Source organism: Vespa crabro, chromosome 10 (assembly GCF_910589235.1).
Source record: "Vespa crabro chromosome 10, iyVesCrab1.2, whole genome shotgun sequence".
Classification (NCBI taxonomy): Eukaryota; Metazoa; Arthropoda; class Insecta; order Hymenoptera; family Vespidae; genus Vespa; species Vespa crabro.
Window position 1 is genome coordinate 4,476,486 of NC_060964.1, and position 17,723 is coordinate 4,494,208.

Consider the following 17,723-nt stretch of genomic DNA (forward strand, 5'->3'; position numbering starts at 1 on the left):
GCTACCAACTTTCGAATTGGTTCTTTCATATATTTTTGGATACAAAAAAGATATTATAAATGTTAATACAAGCGTTAAAGTGAAGCAAGTAATACTACGACAAAAATATAAGCATTCATTATATAAATACGTTTGATTGGAAGCAAATGGAAGATAAGCAATTGCGGTTTAACTAGAAATTGCGGATAACTTTAAAAAGGTAAACCAGCTATAATTTTTTCACTTAATGTATCATTAAATAAACATATTGAATAATATCGCATACATACAGTTATGGACAGAAATAACATATAATGGAGGTTTCATTTCTATTCAATCAAATTTCCCTTTCTATATTTTTCCGTTATCCATCTGATAATATTCTACAACGAAAAAATATCAATTTATACCAATAATATTTGTATCTATTGATATTTTTCATTGTAAAAGAGACCTTCGCAAAGGGATAATATAAGAAGCATAACAAAAATTTGATCGAATAGAGAGATACTCCTATCATGTACTTTTTTTTCGTTCACAGATGTACGTACAAAAACTTCATGAATCGTTATTGAAAACATTTTCCGGATTAGATATAAATTAGAAAGTAGAAAGGTGTAAAAAAGAAAGAGAAAAAGATAGAGATAAGGACAGAGATAAGGACAAAGAGAGAGAAAGAGAGAGAGAGAGAGAGAGAGAGAGAGGGAAACCGATAGATAGACAGAAACAGAGACAGAGATAGAAATAGAGAGAAAGAGAGAGAAAGGGGGGGGGAAGGAGGAGGGAGGGAGGGAGAGAGACGGAGATAGAGATAGAGAGAGAGAGAGAAAGAAAGAGAACCAGTATGACGATCCAGAAAGTCACGTAAACAACAATGATTATCGATCGATTTCATGCCATAAAATACCATAGAATGACCAATCTTAATTATATAGAAATTTTCGATATATCGATTTTATGTCAAACGTGTCAAATTCTCACTAGTAAGCGTGCAAGTAGACAGAATGGTACGATCGTTAACGATAATCGTGATGTAATAATAATAATCATCCTTGTTTAACTCGAAATGGCAATACTAATTTTCGATAATAGCCATTTTCGTAGTTATACCGTGTTACGCATCGTTGATATGCGAAACGCCACTCGTGTAAATCGTAAGCGTATAAGGACGTGCATAAACGAACCTATAAGGATGTACGAGATTTGTTCGTACATGCTCCATTGCGTTTACGCACAGTATACATATTAACTATATCTATGTATTTATGTCTTACACCTATAAACATTACGTATACGCACATATAAGTATCAACAAAATTTATTACTTGCGTTTATGCATAATAGCATTTGAATGAGAGGTGATAATATAAGATAGAGAGGTAATAATAAACAAAAGAAATGACTACCCAAGAAGCTAATAAATTAAAAATAATTATCATTTATCAGAGAAGCGTAAGCTTTCCACAAATTTTACATCATTTAACAAAAGAAAATACCGATTAAACTAAATATGCGAAACTTTTATTGTTGTTTTGTTTTTCTCTTTATATTTTATTATTATTATATTTTATTATTATTATTATATTATATATATATATATATGCATATCTCTTTTTGTTTAATTCAAATAAATTATATATAAATAATTAAATTTACTTCGTTTTTGCGAGAATCAATTCTATTTTTGAAGAATTACTATTATTAGACTACGTCTAATCAAATAGGAAATTTTTTATATATTGATTTCTCATTTGTAAGAACGTTCAATATATTTGACCTTGTAAAGTATAAGCGTAAAATATAGCGTTAAGTAAAAATACCCCAAAGATAATAAAATAGTACTAATCGTGATGATCCATCTACATATACTAATACATAGTTATTTCATTAGGTGCCTTCGTAGGGGAATCAACAACGAAGTGGGAGACGAATATAAAGTAGCGTTCTGCAGTGAGAGGTTCTACAGTTAACGTTCAGTGCGTTTACCGTTCTTAGCTTGAATCGATTTATAGTCTACGCGATATTAACAAGTGTCACGCGCCGGTTATTTCTAATACAGTACAATATAGTAGCTTGATACTATTTCCTGAATAAAGGTTAGTGTAAGCAAGTCACATATTTTAATAATTTTCTCATTGTCATACAACATTAATTGCGATATTACAAAGGAAAGAAAGTAATCGAGTTGTATAAAAAAGTTTCCTTTGCACGATTATGCACGTATATATATATATATATTTTTTTTTTTTAATATTAAAAGATTATAATATTCGTTTGTATTTTATTTATTTAAAATTAAATCATTAACATGTATTTGTTTTGTACGTACTTGTTTTGTACGTACTTGTTTTGTTTCTATAATCCATTCGTTGATAATATCGTACGTATCGGCACGTGCTATTCACTGTAAATAACGAACTTCCAATTATATTGTAAAAACTTAATTCATCATAGTAATCGCCGTTTTATCTTTTTCCTGTTCCTTACAAATTACAATCTTTGTTTCTTATGATATATCTTTATCTTTAATCGATATGATGTATTTTTAATAAAATAAGATTGTTAAGAATATTATTGAATTTTTCTAAAATAATAACCTTCAAAGCTATTTTTGTAAATTATCTATACAAAAATAAAATTGATAAGATTACACAATTTTATCCTCATTCGATAAATATTCTATATCTCGCTTTAACATTTTATTTTATTATTTTTCGCTTTTATTTTTTGTTATTTTATTTTTTTCCAATATATATATATATATATATATATATATATATATATATATATATATATATATATATATATCAATTGATGGATGATCATATCGATTAGATTTACTTACATTTAATTAGTTCGATTATTCAATAATGTACTCAACATTGAATATCTATCATTTATTTTGATATTATTATTTTTTATTTATTTTTCGATATAAAATAACACAAAGAAAAAAATATATATATTTTATATGTTATATAAAAAAAAATATATATATATATATATACACGTAACGTTGCAAATAAATATATTCGCACATTATTTATTTTTGTTGAAATAATCAGACATGGAAAATGTGATATCATTCGTTGAGTCTTCCCGTGAGAACATTCAACATATTATATACATTCGGATGCGCTGCGAAAAGTTCATTATGTGTTTTGTGAGAAAGTCTCCAGTTTCGCACTATTTAGTCGAGCTGCATTCTATATGGCCATGACTCAGATTGACAGGCACCGGATATGGACAGTAGAACGAAGTAAAAAAGAAGGATTGACGAAACACAAATACTGCAGCATCCACGAATCTCTTTATAAAGAGCATCGATCCTTTTCTTTTTTTGCAATCGCATCTTAATGTTAAATATTCATTTATTTTAAACGGAAAATTTTATAGAGAGAAAAGACGAAGTAAAACGAAATAAAAAAGAAATAAAGAAAATCAAAAGATCGTTATGTTGTCATCGTATGTTATATTTTTCTATTCTTTATTTACAGTATGTCATACAACGTATCGATAACAATAGAATGCGCGGAACCGTTCCTCGGGCCGACTCTTGGACAAAGTTGTCCAGGATCGCAATTTTTGATGTTCATGTCACTCGTGGACACATACGTACGAGCTAAAGAAGATATTTCCTTCCTTTGTGAAAGGGTCAAATCGATTGATCCACCGGAATATTCCTACGATTTTATAGTCGTTGGAGGTAAGTATTTATTATATTGAAAGAGACAAAAAACAAATTATTATGATAAAGTGTATCTTGCTTTACCTCTTACTAAAGTCGATAAAAAGTATTAGATTGAGGTCATTTACCTAGCTAACCGATATTTATGCTCGAGTTGACGAATGTTTTAACAATCCTTGCGTATGGGTTTTTTTGAACAATATATTTTCGTTGCAATCTAATACATCTAGATATATATTTCTTTTTATTTATGTTTTATCAAATTAGGTTACTATTGATAAAACAACTGTATCTCATATAAAAATGTTTGCGCAATTCACTATAAGGTAAACTTCATGATCGAATTATCATTAGTGAACGTTAATTTTTTTTCAATATATGACGTAAGAATAATCGATTAATCGTTCCATTTCGTAACAAGCAAGTAATCGATTTGATTCGTTTGTACACAGAAACGATAGATATGCCTTTATTAAATGTTATACTTGAGCAATAAAGTCAGCTAACAAAAAAGACGTCCGTGTGAACAGTTCAAAAAAGGAAATCGTCTTAATCTTCTCAGTCGTAGACATTTTTATGGCTCTTCGAAAGGACAGAATGTTAATTTGTAACAGTTCGTTGCTCGAAAATGCATTAGCATACAAACGATCTCCATGGAAGCATCGATGCGTGATTTAAGGTGATTTCAAATCCGAAACAAAAGTAACAAAAGTTTATATTCTCATGGACAATTACCTTTGTTTCGCGAAATGTATATGCTATATTTATCGGTTCGCGACCATCGACATCATTATGCCGATGATGAAATAAGGAAAAGTAAAATAAAAAAATAGAAAAATTAAGAATTGTATTGTAAAACCAAATGCATAAATCAGTGGCAGAGAGCCAATAGTGTTAGTTGCTTCTTCGTCAGGTTTATGATTAAAACTAATTTCCTTTTTTAATTAAAACACTTCCTATTCTGGTTATTACTATCCAGTAATATGGTGAATGCATGCAATTCGAGTTTTACGATATATGTTAATATAGACAATAGTGAAATTACCTACCTTGCGAATATGAATAAAAAATGAGAGAAGAGACGAGAGGGAGAGAGAGAGAGAAAGAGAGAGAGAGAGAGAGAGAGAGAGAAAATGAACGCAACTTGCGGAAGACGTTATCGACCGGCCTTAATTATCGCCATCGTTCGTTCGTCAGATTATTATCGTTTTGAATACATAGATCGTCTCTCCTTCTCCTTTTTTTTTCTAGAAGTACCGGTATTCGTACATGACCGATCGATCGTGTAATCAAACTCGAACTCGAAAATAACCAAAATACGAAAGTGGTATCGCAGAATCGTATCCTTTATTAGCGTTTACGGATATATAATCTAATTAGAGGAGAAAGTAAGAGACTTGATATATTTGATGAGCAATTAAGAGCAACCGTCCAAGAAGCTAGTGAAGCTACTATCCATTTTTTTCTCTTACCAGTATTAAGTTTCCTTTTATATAGTTGTTGAACAATTTAGGAAGTATCGTCTTACATTTCTCGATTCGTCGCTGAAATGAGCTTAATCGTAGTTTCGACAAATGATACCTCTGATGTAATGGAATTTCCGAGTATTATTTTTAATTGAAAGAGATTTCAGACGTAGTCCTTTAAAAATTCTTACGATTGAGGAAAAGTTTAAGATGAAATTACGAAACAGAATGTGTATGTATATGTCTGTATATTTGTGCGTGTGTGTGTGTGTGTGTGTGTGTATGTGTGTGTGAGTGAGGGGGGGGAGGAAAAGAAAATTAGTGACTTCGATGAAAATATTTCTGAACGATCACCAGTCATCTATAAACGTCTTCAGCATTATTCGTGCTCGTTGATTTCACAGTTTTCTCGGTAAAAAAAAATATCTCCTCCTCTATCATTTATTTTTTACCCTTCCAGCCTACTTTTATCGTGTTTACAAAATCTATTGGAAATGTCGTCGAAGAAGCTCCATTAGTTGGCGATGACATGATTATTATTCGTCCATTAATGTTAAGCATTGTTTTTTCGAAATACGTATTTATTAGCTAGAACTTTACAAATGTTTCCTTTTTCTATTTCTCTTGGTTTTCTCTTCAATTGGTTTATCATTTTGTATATCTTCTTCATTTCCATTCCCATCTCACTTAATTTCTTTTGATATTTATTCAGACACGATATTAATATAAACCAAGATTTATTCAATTGTATAGCATGATTATAACATCGTTATAATTTTTTCCACGTTGTTATCAAAATGAGACTCTCTCTCTCTCTCTCTCTCTCTCTCTCTCTCTCCTCATTTCTCACCTCTCTTTCAGTCCTCTCGCACCCCGAATCGCCATTCGATCGAACAAAATGGTCAGGCCTGTGTAAGCTGTGTGCCTCGATAGGGGCGACGCGACTCCACGTTCCATTATTGGCTCGTGCACTGTTGGTCGACAGATATAAATTCTCGAAGGTAGCAAAACGCGCACGATGCGCTGGAGGACGTGCCATTGCATCTAGCACGAAAGGGTGAGGGAAAGGGTGAAGGGCCGTGCGTGAACTAGGACACCGACTAGTGGATCGTTCGATCGCAAGAGGCACCAGGGAAGGAGGTGTTGGTGGCACATGATTTAAACAGGCCACCGAATTTTACATATTCTCTGCAATTTACATTTTCGGTGGGACCAAGCAAAAGAAGAAAGAGAGAGAGAGAGAGAGAGATAAGCGTGAATGTATTCAATCGGTACTTAATAACCAATAAAACTTTCATGAATAGTAAAATATCCGTAAGCTTTACGTAAATGGAGTTAGATCGCGAAAAAAATTAGAAATCGTACAAAGAAATGTATTAAATAGAATTTATTAAAGAAGAATGATAAATTATTTCTCAATATTGAAACTATTCATAGAAAACTGCAATCGTACAGATTCACGAGCGATTTATTAGAAATGACAATGATATGGTATTATTAAACGTATTTTTAATTACCTATATTATAATTTTCTCTCGTTTCTTCTGAAGATTTACAAGGACATGTAATTATATACTCAACCAGTTTCTTTTTTTAGAAAGAAAAATGAATGAAGGTGAAAAATAATGTATCATATTGATTGATCTTACGTGATATAAGAAGTGACAGAATTATTATCTTCTATCCAAATTTTTAATGGAACCTTTAAATGTCATTGTTCTGTTCTGAGAGAGAAAGAGAGAGAGAGAGAGAGAGAGAGAGAGAGTGAAAGAGGTGAGAGAAAAATATAGATAACTAGAATATGTCGCCAGTAGATATATTTTAAATTGATAGAATCGATCGATAAGTTACACGCAAAGACGTGGAAAAATGCGAGGTGAAAAATCATAAGTGTAATCAATATGAAGATCAGAGATGTTAGAGGTTTAGAAGAGGAGGATGTATTCACCTATGTGGACGCGGGAATGTTTATGTCGGATGATGTAGTAGAGTGTTGAACAGCTTTCAGTAAGTGCGCATAACTATTCGCTCATTCTACTCACTACTTGGCTTATGCAAGTCTCTGGTTTTTGCCATCATGCCACGAACCGTTTTCACCTGGTGCTCTCATACTTCCTCGACTTGCCTCGCACGCGCTCGTATTATACCGATTGTGAGAGGTAACGAGAAAGAGAGAGGTAGAGAGTTTCCAGAGGAAGAAGAAATGTCGAGCAAGAGGAAGAAACCGAGCACGCGTCCAGCCTTATCGCCTTTATGAATTAAGAATTTGCTAGCGTGAAAGGATAGACTTGCGTTTCGGTTCGTATCTCACGTATACGATTTTTCGTTCGAAACGAACGTACACGTACGTGAAGAAACAAGAATAAGAAAAAATTTTATTAAGATCGATATTTTGATCGAATTTACCTTATATGGACTATTTGTATACTTATGAATGCATTTTTATTATCTCGTCAAAATGCACGCTTTTTCAAAAACACATTTCTACATACACTAATTTTTTATCGTTTTGTCGTATTTTAATGGGACATTTTTTGCATATGATAATTTTGAATATATCCTATTTTCGTTGTCAGAATATTTAAAATCTAACAAGGAAAACTAAAATGAAAATTAACTTGAATATATTCAAGAAAGATACAAAAACTTATTTAAAAAAAAATATTTGAATATTTAATAGTAAAAATGTATTAAAATCACCTTTTCAAATATATGATTCATCTATATGATTAATTAAGTCTATGTTTAGACATTCATTTATATCCATCGTACTATATATTCTATTTTAACGATATTTCAAAACGTTTTAGGATCCCTAAAGAAAGATCCAAGATATCGCATCGTCGTGGAAGAAAAGTAACATGATTAACTTCCTTTCCCTTTTTCCCTTTAAAGAAAGAGAAAGTGGGAAAGTTGTTGAAATTGGCAAGGCCAATAACGACGATCTCCTGCTTCGAGCGATTCGTATTGTCGTACGAATAGACGACGGCCAATTTCACTGATCTTCTATCCCTCTATTTCTATCGATTATATCCTCTAGGACACCCTATATTGAACACGTGGAAAAGAAAACGATCTCAAGTAGGTGGAACGATAGAAGCACGCTTCATTTTCCGCGCTATTACGTCCGAAAGCGAAACGAAGTCGCGGCTTCGATTTGTTAGATAGAAACGAAAAGAAACGTAAAGATATAATGACGGTATCTTGTATTAGTTTCCCTTTCAGGTTCTTTCTGTCTCTATCTCTACCTGTTTATCCCCCTCTTTTTCTCTCTCCCACTCTTTTTTCTTTCTTTCTCTTTTTCTCTTTCCCTCTCCATCCTCTTTCCTCCTTTCTCTCTCTCTTTCTCTCCCTCTCCATTCTTTTTCTTTCTTACTTTCTCTCTCTCCCTCCCTCTCTAATCTTCTTATTTCTTTCTCTCCTTCTCTCTCTCTCTCTCTCTCTCTCCTTCTTTCTCTCTCTTTCTCTTTTCCTCTTTCCCCACTCCCTTTCTTTCTTTATCTCTTTTATACTCTTATCTTTCTCTCTCTCTCTCTCTCTCTCTCTCTCTCTTCCCCTTCTCTTTTTCTTTCTCTCTCTCTTTCTCTCTCTCTTACTCTCTCTCACTTTAAATTTCAATACATGCTGTACTCGACCGACCTCGAAAAAACATCAGGGTCAGTTGAACGACTAATTGCCGTACATAACTTGTATGTGTACACGAACGTATCCGAACAGGTGTACGCGAAGACGATCATTCTTGTTTACCCGTACTTACGACTGTAAAAAAAGAAATATGACAAACTCTTTTAAAAGAGGATAGGAAGGGATTATCGCTGAAAAAAAAAGCATTCTTTTTCGAACGATAACGTCGACGTTTTCGTATAAGCTATGCTGGTAACGCTCATAACGCTTTGCTACTCGACTGGAAACTAGGACGTGGCTGATAACCAGAGGGGCAATTTACAAATCTCGAAAGTACTCGACAAGCGTTCCGATTTCTGGATGGAACAAGAGAGTTCAACGACTGGTTTGCAGAGCTTAAATTAACATTTCGTTTGCAAGGTGCGCACAAAGGTGCGATAGCATGCGACGCACGGTTAATCGTAGAGAATTCAGTGCTCTGAAAACGAACCTTTGCTTAGCTCTTCCTTCCTATCCGTATAATTATCTTCTCTTAGTCGGAGACCGAACAAGGAAGAGAGGGATCTAGACGAAGAGAGATAGAAGCAGAATACTCGGATAGACGTTCCTTTGATGCATTCGTTACTAATTATTTCAATCTATCTTTGTCCGAATACGTAGTACTACCTAATGTTGTTAAATGATTTAGAATTCGAAATACAAACCTGGAGATCTACATAGAAGGCAAATAACGGTGTGGCAATGCGAGTACCGATATACAGGTTACGATTACTGAAGCTGGTAGTCGACCATGGCCAAGGTCTTAATGGTTCACTTTCCAATACACTCTCGATAAACATTTTTTCGCAATCGTGCAATGATACTGCTAATTACGATTACCCGCGTGTCTTAAATCATCGTTGTATAACTTTTACCGCGTACGTGAATGCACGTCAATTTCTTTTGATAGCATTTGATATATCAACGAATATACGTCAATAAATGCGATACGCATAAATTAGATTAAACCAATTAATTTTGAAATTTTTAATATTTTATATTTAAATAAATAGCACTAGTATATTTTATCGAAAATTCTGACATTATTTATTGGTCAATCTAATGTAATCGATATATGGAGATATACAAAGTTTTATATCGTATACAGAATCCTGATGATTTAAGAGAGATGCTTTTAAAGAATTAAATCGATTGAATATCTAATTATTCTTTATGCTAGGTGGATCGGCAGGTGCCGTAGTTGCTTCTAGATTGAGCGACATACCCGAGTGGAAAGTTTTACTTCTCGAAGCAGGTCCTGACGAGCCACCAGGTGCTAACGTTCCGAGTATGGTAGCGATGTTTCTCGGTAAGTTTCAACAGGAAATCTTAATTAACTCAGTAACGTGACCAGATATTTAGAAGTGAAAGGCTGCATATTTATAGAGTATTAAAAAAAAAAGACAAACAAAAAGAAATAGAAGAATTAGAATCTCACAATATAAATACTAAAACGTAATAAGTATGTTAATTTAAATTTCTTATGACAAGTTTTATACTCGTTCGATTTAACTTATATTTATTTATGGACTAAACATTCTTATTGATAGGTACCGATATTGATTGGAAATATCAAACTACTAATGAGAGGTATGCTTGTTTATCGAGTGGTGGATCTTGCAATTGGCCTCGTGGTAAAAATCTAGGTGGAAATTCTGCGCATAACGGCATGATGTATATTCGTGGACACGCAAAGGATTATGATAACTGGGCTGCCATGGGAAATGTTGGTTGGACTTGGCAAGAGGTATCGAGGCATTCCTACTTATATTAAATCTCGTTAACCTGTTAACCGGGGAATATTTTTAATCGGTGAACATGAATGTACGATATTTATTTTGATTAAAAATAAAATGGTTAGAATGTAGAGAAGAAACTTTGGATAAATTAATTCATTGTGAAATGAAAAATTAGGAAATCCAACTTTTTTTTTTTAATTAGAGTGGAAAACAAATGATTTATTTATTCTTTTGTCAGAAAAGAAATGAAGTCTTTCTTGTTGTGAATCGATTTAATTCGTTCTCCTTGTTAACAAGTTAATTAGTTGCTTGTTTCCGCCAAGCGATACTGGTAACATCTTACATTCCTTACTCTTTGATAATAAAAAGGAATAGAATACGTTTTTCAAGGAATATTTTAAAGTACATCAATATAATTATATATGACGATTGTGTTTCGGACAAAGGAAATCTTAAAAAAGAATCTTAAGTGTTAAATTGTCCAAGACTTACATGTTAACATTACTACTTTTATAAACTCGTAGAGGAAAATCCAAAGAGAAAGAAAGAAGAGTTGTTATTAACAAGAGAAACGTTTCATAATCGACGACGTCGAGAATCGTGCGAGAGTAATCCACGTAACAATAATCTCCCAGGCCGAATACTCACGATACACTTTCTCATATTTTCTTAGGTATTGCCATACTTTATGTGTTCGGAGAATAATACAGAAATCAATCGAGTCGGCAGCGAATACCATTCCGCCGATGGCCTTTGGACGATTGAGAGATTCCCCTGGCAACCCGAAATTACTCGCGATATTTTGAGTGCGGCTGCAGAGAGAGGATATCCGATTACGGAGGATAACAACGGCGCTCAATCAACGGGATTCACTGTAGCTCAGATGGCCAGCAAAGATGGAGTTAGAGTAAGCAGCTCCGATGCTTTTCTACGTCCTATGCGCAATCGACGTAATCTTCATATAGCTCTTAACGCTACTGTCACCAAGGTCATCGTTGAAAATCTCAAGGCTGTCGGAGTCCAATATTATCAAGTGAGGAGAAAATTCCTCATAATAATGTTTTATAAATTAGATTGTTGATCAAATTAGATCTATCTTTCTTGCAGAATGGTAAATTTCACATAGCACGAGCTTCACGTGAGATCATTATCTCTGGCGGAGCCGTAAATTCTCCTCAATTGCTATTGTTATCGGGAATCGGTCCGAAAGAACATTTACAAGCCGTCAATGTTTCCGTCGTTAAAAATTTACCAGGAGTTGGACACAATTTACAAAATCATGTGTCGTATACCCTCTCTTGGACTATTAATCAACCAAATTTATTTGATTTGAATTGGGAATCTCTCCTGGAATATATCGCTTTTCATAAAGGACCTATGTCCTCGACTGGCATGTCCCAACTTACAGGAATTATACCGTCTAGCTATACCACACCAGATCATCCTGATATTCAATTTTATTTCGGTGGATATCAAGCGGCTTGCGCAATTACTGGCGAGGTAGGAGCAGTTATGGATAATCAAGGTCGTAGTATTAGCATTTCTCCAACGAATGTTCAACCACGTAGTAGAGGTAATTTCGATAATAAATCGTAATTTTATAAAATAAATGTTTTCACAAACATAATAAAATTTTTAATCAATCGGTTTAAGTCAATCTTATCGCATTGTAAATATTTGTAGGAATCCTTCAATTAGCTAGTAATAATCCATTTGAAAAGCCGCTTATTTGGGGAAACTATTTGAGCGATCCAATCGATGCTGCTATTTTGCTTGAAGGGATACAAATCGCATTATCTTTTGCTAATACATCTGCGATGGCAAAATATAACATGAGTCTCAGTAATATGCCATTACCCGCGTGCTCTCAATACAAATTTCTCAGTAATGAGTATTGGAATTGTGCGATTCATCAGAATACAGGTCCTGAAAATCATCAAGCAGGATCTTGCAAGATGGGACCATCTAGCGATCCAATGGCTGTAGTAGATCCTCAGCTTAGAGTTCATGGTATTAAAAATCTAAGAGTTGCAGATACGTCTATAATGCCTCAGGTGAATTTTCATATAAAACGTGACATTATGATCGTGTATAAATTTCATCTGAAATTTTTCTTAATAGTAATTCTTTTTTCTTTCCAAGGTCACGTCCGGTAACACTGGTGCTCCAGCAATTATGATCGGCGAGAGAGCGGCAGCGTTCATCAAGTCCGACTGGGGTGCTGGTGCGACACAATGGTACGGGAAAGCTACAACCATTAGGAAAAACCTCCAATGGAAAGGCCATTAGTCATCAGCAATTTACCATGTTTCCTAGTTCTCGTTCGACGATCGACAGTTCGCTGGAATTCTTGCTATGGGGGATCAAATACATCGACTGGGACCAGGCTATCTGGTAGTAGTAATCCCGCATTCCCGGCTCGACTTCTAGTCCATGAAACATCGACTTCCTCAAAGCTATGCGACGTCGATGCGCCAATACAAGGCGACGAAAAAGACGAAACGGATCCAGCGGGATGCCCGCAGCGAACTGCCGTGAAACCTTCTTCCTTTCTTTCTTTCTTCTAACTTCGTAGATACTTTAATATATATCCCGATCAATCGGTCCGAATAGAACTCTTTCACGATAGAACAAGAGGATATGGATAATGTCTGTTATCATTGAGTCTTTCGACTAAATTCCTTTCTGTTTCGTTTTATCGAGATACAGAAAATACAACAAAGAGCTAGAAAATCCATTCTTTGTCGTTTTACGACTACCTCCGAGACGGACCTTCTACCATTCTATCTTAATTAATGATTCGTTCAAGAACAGCCGGTCCCATTTGTTTGCCAATTAATATTCTCCAAGGACCTATAAAAAAAAAAAAAAAAACAAAAAAAAAACAACAAAGATACGTGTCTGCTATATTTTTTATTTGCACAGACTCTTATCTTTTATTTTTCTCCTATATAATTCTATTCGCTAAATTGTCCCTTGATTACGATATATTTGTATTAAACAATTAATATCCTTTATGAATGAAATTGAATTTACATATCCATATCGATCTAGTGAAAGTTTGATATTTTTGGTAATTGCCATTATTTGAACCAAAGATTTCGGGAACTAGGAAAAATAAGACAAGATAAATGATTTTTATTGAAGTTGAAATAAAAACAAAAATCAGATTAAAGAGAAATATTAATGTTAGGCCTCTTAAGCGTTAAAAAAAAAAACTGAAAAAGAATGTAAATAATAATTAAATAATTATTCCAATATAATTAATTTTTGTCTGATAATTGATATATTTATGATTACTAACCCTGAAATTTCATTAATCAATCTTTTTTTTAAAATTCATAACTCATATGTATATTCAACGAAACACTTGTGTTTATCGAGATACATTGTTAAACTTCAATGATGAATGGAATTTGAAAAGAGCCAGAATTCATTAGCAAATATTATATGTATAAGTGATTTGAAAATGTGGGAAGTCCAATGTATAGGTGCGCCAAAGAAACGACACCAAAAGTGATTATTCTATTCGTATGTTCTGATAGCTTATACGTAGGATAATATATAACATCGTGTAATCACTCACGAACGTTTCGGTGAATATATCACCGGAAAATACAGCTATATAAGAAAGCAATACGCAGTAATCTGTTGTAGTCGCCAAGCATTGCAACGGATCGACAAGACGTATTTTTAATAAATCCGACGAGACAAATCAACCGAATCAAAATGGTATGTGTTCGCTAGAATGATTTTCTTATTAATTTCCATGACTCTTGATATTCGGCATTGTTCAACTTCGCGTTGCTATCTTGTTACATGATGATTTGAACAATCACATTACGTAATGCATAACTAAATGCGCCTTATATGACATATTTTTGACACCGACGACAGTATATTTTACTAAAAAACTCTTGCCGATCGCCGGTTCTCTCGCGTATATATGAGACCGATCGTTCATAGCACAATATTATAATATATTTATTGAAAGGGAAGAATTAAAGTAAATTAATTTAATAAAATCGCTTAAAATTGACAATGCAAAGTTACATTCCCGCGATTTTGGCTAATAATCGCTGGCTAAGAGAAATCATGTCTATGTAACAGGGGACGATAAAGTGTTAAACTAGAATATTTTTTTTTCAATATTTCATCTTAGATTAGATTTAAAAAAAAATTATTATTTGAAAAAATAATAGGAAAGAGTATCTATCGATAAATTCACAATATAAAATGTCATTTAATATGTTTGAACGATTGTAGGCTTTGAGTAATTTGGTGGAGGAAGCTACTAATTGCTCTCATCCATTCGTGAGTGGAATGACATTATCTGATGTCTGTGTAACCAATCAAATGGCATTATTCTTTTCGTTGCTAAGTACTTTAGTAACCTTCAATCCTAAGATAGGCGATCCCTGTGGGCGAATCACGCCTGTGGAAAAAACCGAAATTATCTACGATTTCATTGTTGTAGGAGGTAAGGCGGAAAGAATACGTATTAATCGATCGAATGTACCTTTGTAAATGTATCAATATAAAATGTAAGTATTAATTGGTGTCAGGTGGAGCCGCTGGCCCAGTAGTAGCAGCTCGATTAAGTGAAGTTGAAAAGTGGAAGGTACTTTTAATAGAAGCTGGTCCAGATGAGCCAGCTGGTGCAGAAATTCCAAGTTATTTTCAAGCTTATCTCGGTATAGTTCATATATTCTATTCGTTTGCGTCTATATAAGTGATTTTCAAAATTTAAACGTTTGAGAAAAAAATCAAACGTTCTATGTTTTCTAGGAACATCGTTGGATTGGAACTACAAAACTACGAACGAATCTCATGCCTGCTTATCTACTAATAAAAGTTGTAGTTGGCCGAGAGGCAAAAACTTGGGAGGTTGTACCGCTCATCATGGTATGGCTTATCATCGGGGACATGCTAAGGATTACGAACGTTGGTATGAAATGGGTTGCGAAGGTTGGACCTGGGACGAGGTAACATTTATTCATAAAAGCTTAAAAAAAAAAAAGAAACATAGATAATGTATCACAAAAAATTTTGATAAGTAACACGTCATTAAATATTATAGACGCCTATAAAACTTTATTGCTAAAAGATAAAGATTTTATTTCTCTAATTCGATTGTTACAGGTATTGCCATATTTCTTAATGTCCGAGGATAATCGAGAAATTGGTAGAGTTAGTGCGAAATATCATGGTACCGGTGGAATCATGACAGTAGAAAGGTTTGTATTATTCTTCTAAAGATTTTAATATTTCGTTAAAAAATTTATAATATATTTTCAATTGTAAAAGTGAATTTTCCTAAATAAACATGCTTATGACTAAACATACCTATTCTAAATTAAAAATGAGTACTTCAGGTTTCCATGGCAACCCGCCTTTGCTTGGTCCATTCTCGAAGCGGCCAATGAAACAGGTTTGGGAGTAACCGAGGATTTGGTAGGCGATCAAATAACAGGATTTACAGTGGCTCAAACTTTGAGTAAAGATGGTGTCAGACAAAGTACCGCTGCTGCATATCTCAGACCGTATAAACATAAAAAAAATCTCCAAGTTCTCTTAAATTCAACTGTCACTACTGTTCTTATAAGGCGCAAGAAAGCTTACGGTGTAAAATATATGAAAGTAAGAAAACAATCAGACTATTACTTTTTTGAGTAAATAGGGAAACACTGTTAGTGTTATCTTAATATTTACTTGTCACTTTATTTAATATTCATGTATTACTTATCTTGAATACATTATTAGATAGTGTAGACTTTCTTTTAATATTTCTAGAAAACGTTATCGGCACAGCACGATATTTTTCTTCGAATTGTTATTATCGCTGCATTTTAAATAACTTTTAACACCAACGATTGTTACTTTTAAAAATTAAAACTTTAAAGAAATCAAAATTCAATTGATCCAATGCAATAACGAAAGTTATTAAATTTATTTTAGAATGGAAAAATGTATACAGTAAAGGCAAAACGCGAAGTAATATTATCAGGAGGAACAATAAATTCGCCGAAAATATTACTTGACTCCGGAATTGGTCCTAAAGAAGTTTTGAAATCTGCCAAAGTTCCCGTGGTACATGATTTACCAGGAGTCGGTGAAAATCTGCACAATCACGTATCTTATGGTCTAGATTTTACCTTAAATCAAATGTCCCAATCAGAATTGAACATCGAATCCAGCGATTTGTATCTCTACAATCAGACCGGCCCATTATCGTCAACCGGTTTAGCTCAAGTAACTGGTATTCTTTCCTCAACTTTTACTACCAAAGATGATCCTGATATTCAAATATTCTTTGCCGGTTATCAAGCGATCTGTACTAGTAAACTAGGCATCGCCGATCTAACAACGTACGATAACAGAGAAACTGTCAGATTTACGTCTGTAAATCTCCATTCCAAGAGCAGAGGTAAATATTTAATTTTCAGTTATATCGATTCCTATTTGTGGATATATTTTTATTGTCTCATTTATTTTAGGACGTATAACGATAAAGAGCAATAATCCGCTTGATAAACCATTAATCTGGAGCAATGAACTCAGCCATAAACAAGACAGTGAGATTATTCTTCAGGGAATTCGCTTTATCCAAACTTTAGCTAATTCTTCGGTAATGGCAAAATATAAATTGGAACACGTTAAAGAGCTATCAAAACCATGTTCTGACTATGAATACGATAGCGATGATTATTGGAAGTGCGAAATACATTGGAATACGAGACCGGAGAATCATCAAGCCGGTACTTGTAAAATGGGTTCTACCGACGATCCAATGGCTGTTGTTAATCCTAAATTAAAAGTCTATGGTATTGAAGGATTGAGAGTAGCCGATGCATCGATTATGCCAAAAGTAAGGATTCCCAGTTGAAAGCTTAGATATCTCCTATAGTTTTTATTTCTTGTAGAATTTCATGCTAAATAATATTTCCCGATCTATTACAGGTTGTGTCCGGCAATCCCGCTGCTCCGATCAATATGATCGGAGAAAGATGCGCAGCATTTATCAAGGAAGATCACTTGGGTAATTAAATACTTCATTATGTATTCCTATTATACGTATATGCAATAGAAAAAGATTAAATTAAATTACGATTAAATATATAATATAAATTAATAAAAATCATAAAAGAAAACATGGATGTTTGTTTTGTTTTATATCATAAGATTTGC

General features: G+C 33.6%; 3 protein-coding genes across 3 annotated transcripts in view; 2 read left to right on the forward strand and 1 right to left on the reverse strand.

The window, feature by feature from the left end:
• Positions 1–17,723, reverse strand: part of LOC124427551 (nephrin-like) — a 283,707-nt gene that overhangs the window by 206,729 nt on the left and 59,255 nt on the right. The gene's annotated exons all lie outside the window — the stretch shown is intronic.
• Positions 1,930–13,756, forward strand: LOC124427553 (glucose dehydrogenase [FAD, quinone]-like). The gene is made up of 9 exons (XM_046970583.1): positions 1,930–2,075; positions 3,477–3,685; positions 9,977–10,105; positions 10,347–10,543; positions 11,209–11,568; positions 11,643–12,108; positions 12,219–12,589; positions 12,678–12,772; positions 12,852–13,756. The coding sequence occupies exons 2-9, from the start codon at positions 3,478–3,480 to the stop codon at positions 12,931–12,933; spliced, it is 1,908 nt and encodes a 635-aa protein (XP_046826539.1). The 5' UTR covers positions 1,930–2,075; position 3,477; the 3' UTR covers positions 12,934–13,756.
• Positions 14,125–17,686, forward strand: LOC124427554 (glucose dehydrogenase [FAD, quinone]-like). The gene is made up of 9 exons (XM_046970584.1): positions 14,125–14,267; positions 14,802–15,015; positions 15,101–15,229; positions 15,324–15,520; positions 15,678–15,772; positions 15,911–16,175; positions 16,494–16,962; positions 17,033–17,403; positions 17,496–17,686. Exons 1-9 carry the CDS (start codon positions 14,265–14,267, stop codon positions 17,580–17,582), a joined length of 1,830 nt encoding a protein of 609 aa, XP_046826540.1. The 5' UTR covers positions 14,125–14,264; the 3' UTR covers positions 17,583–17,686.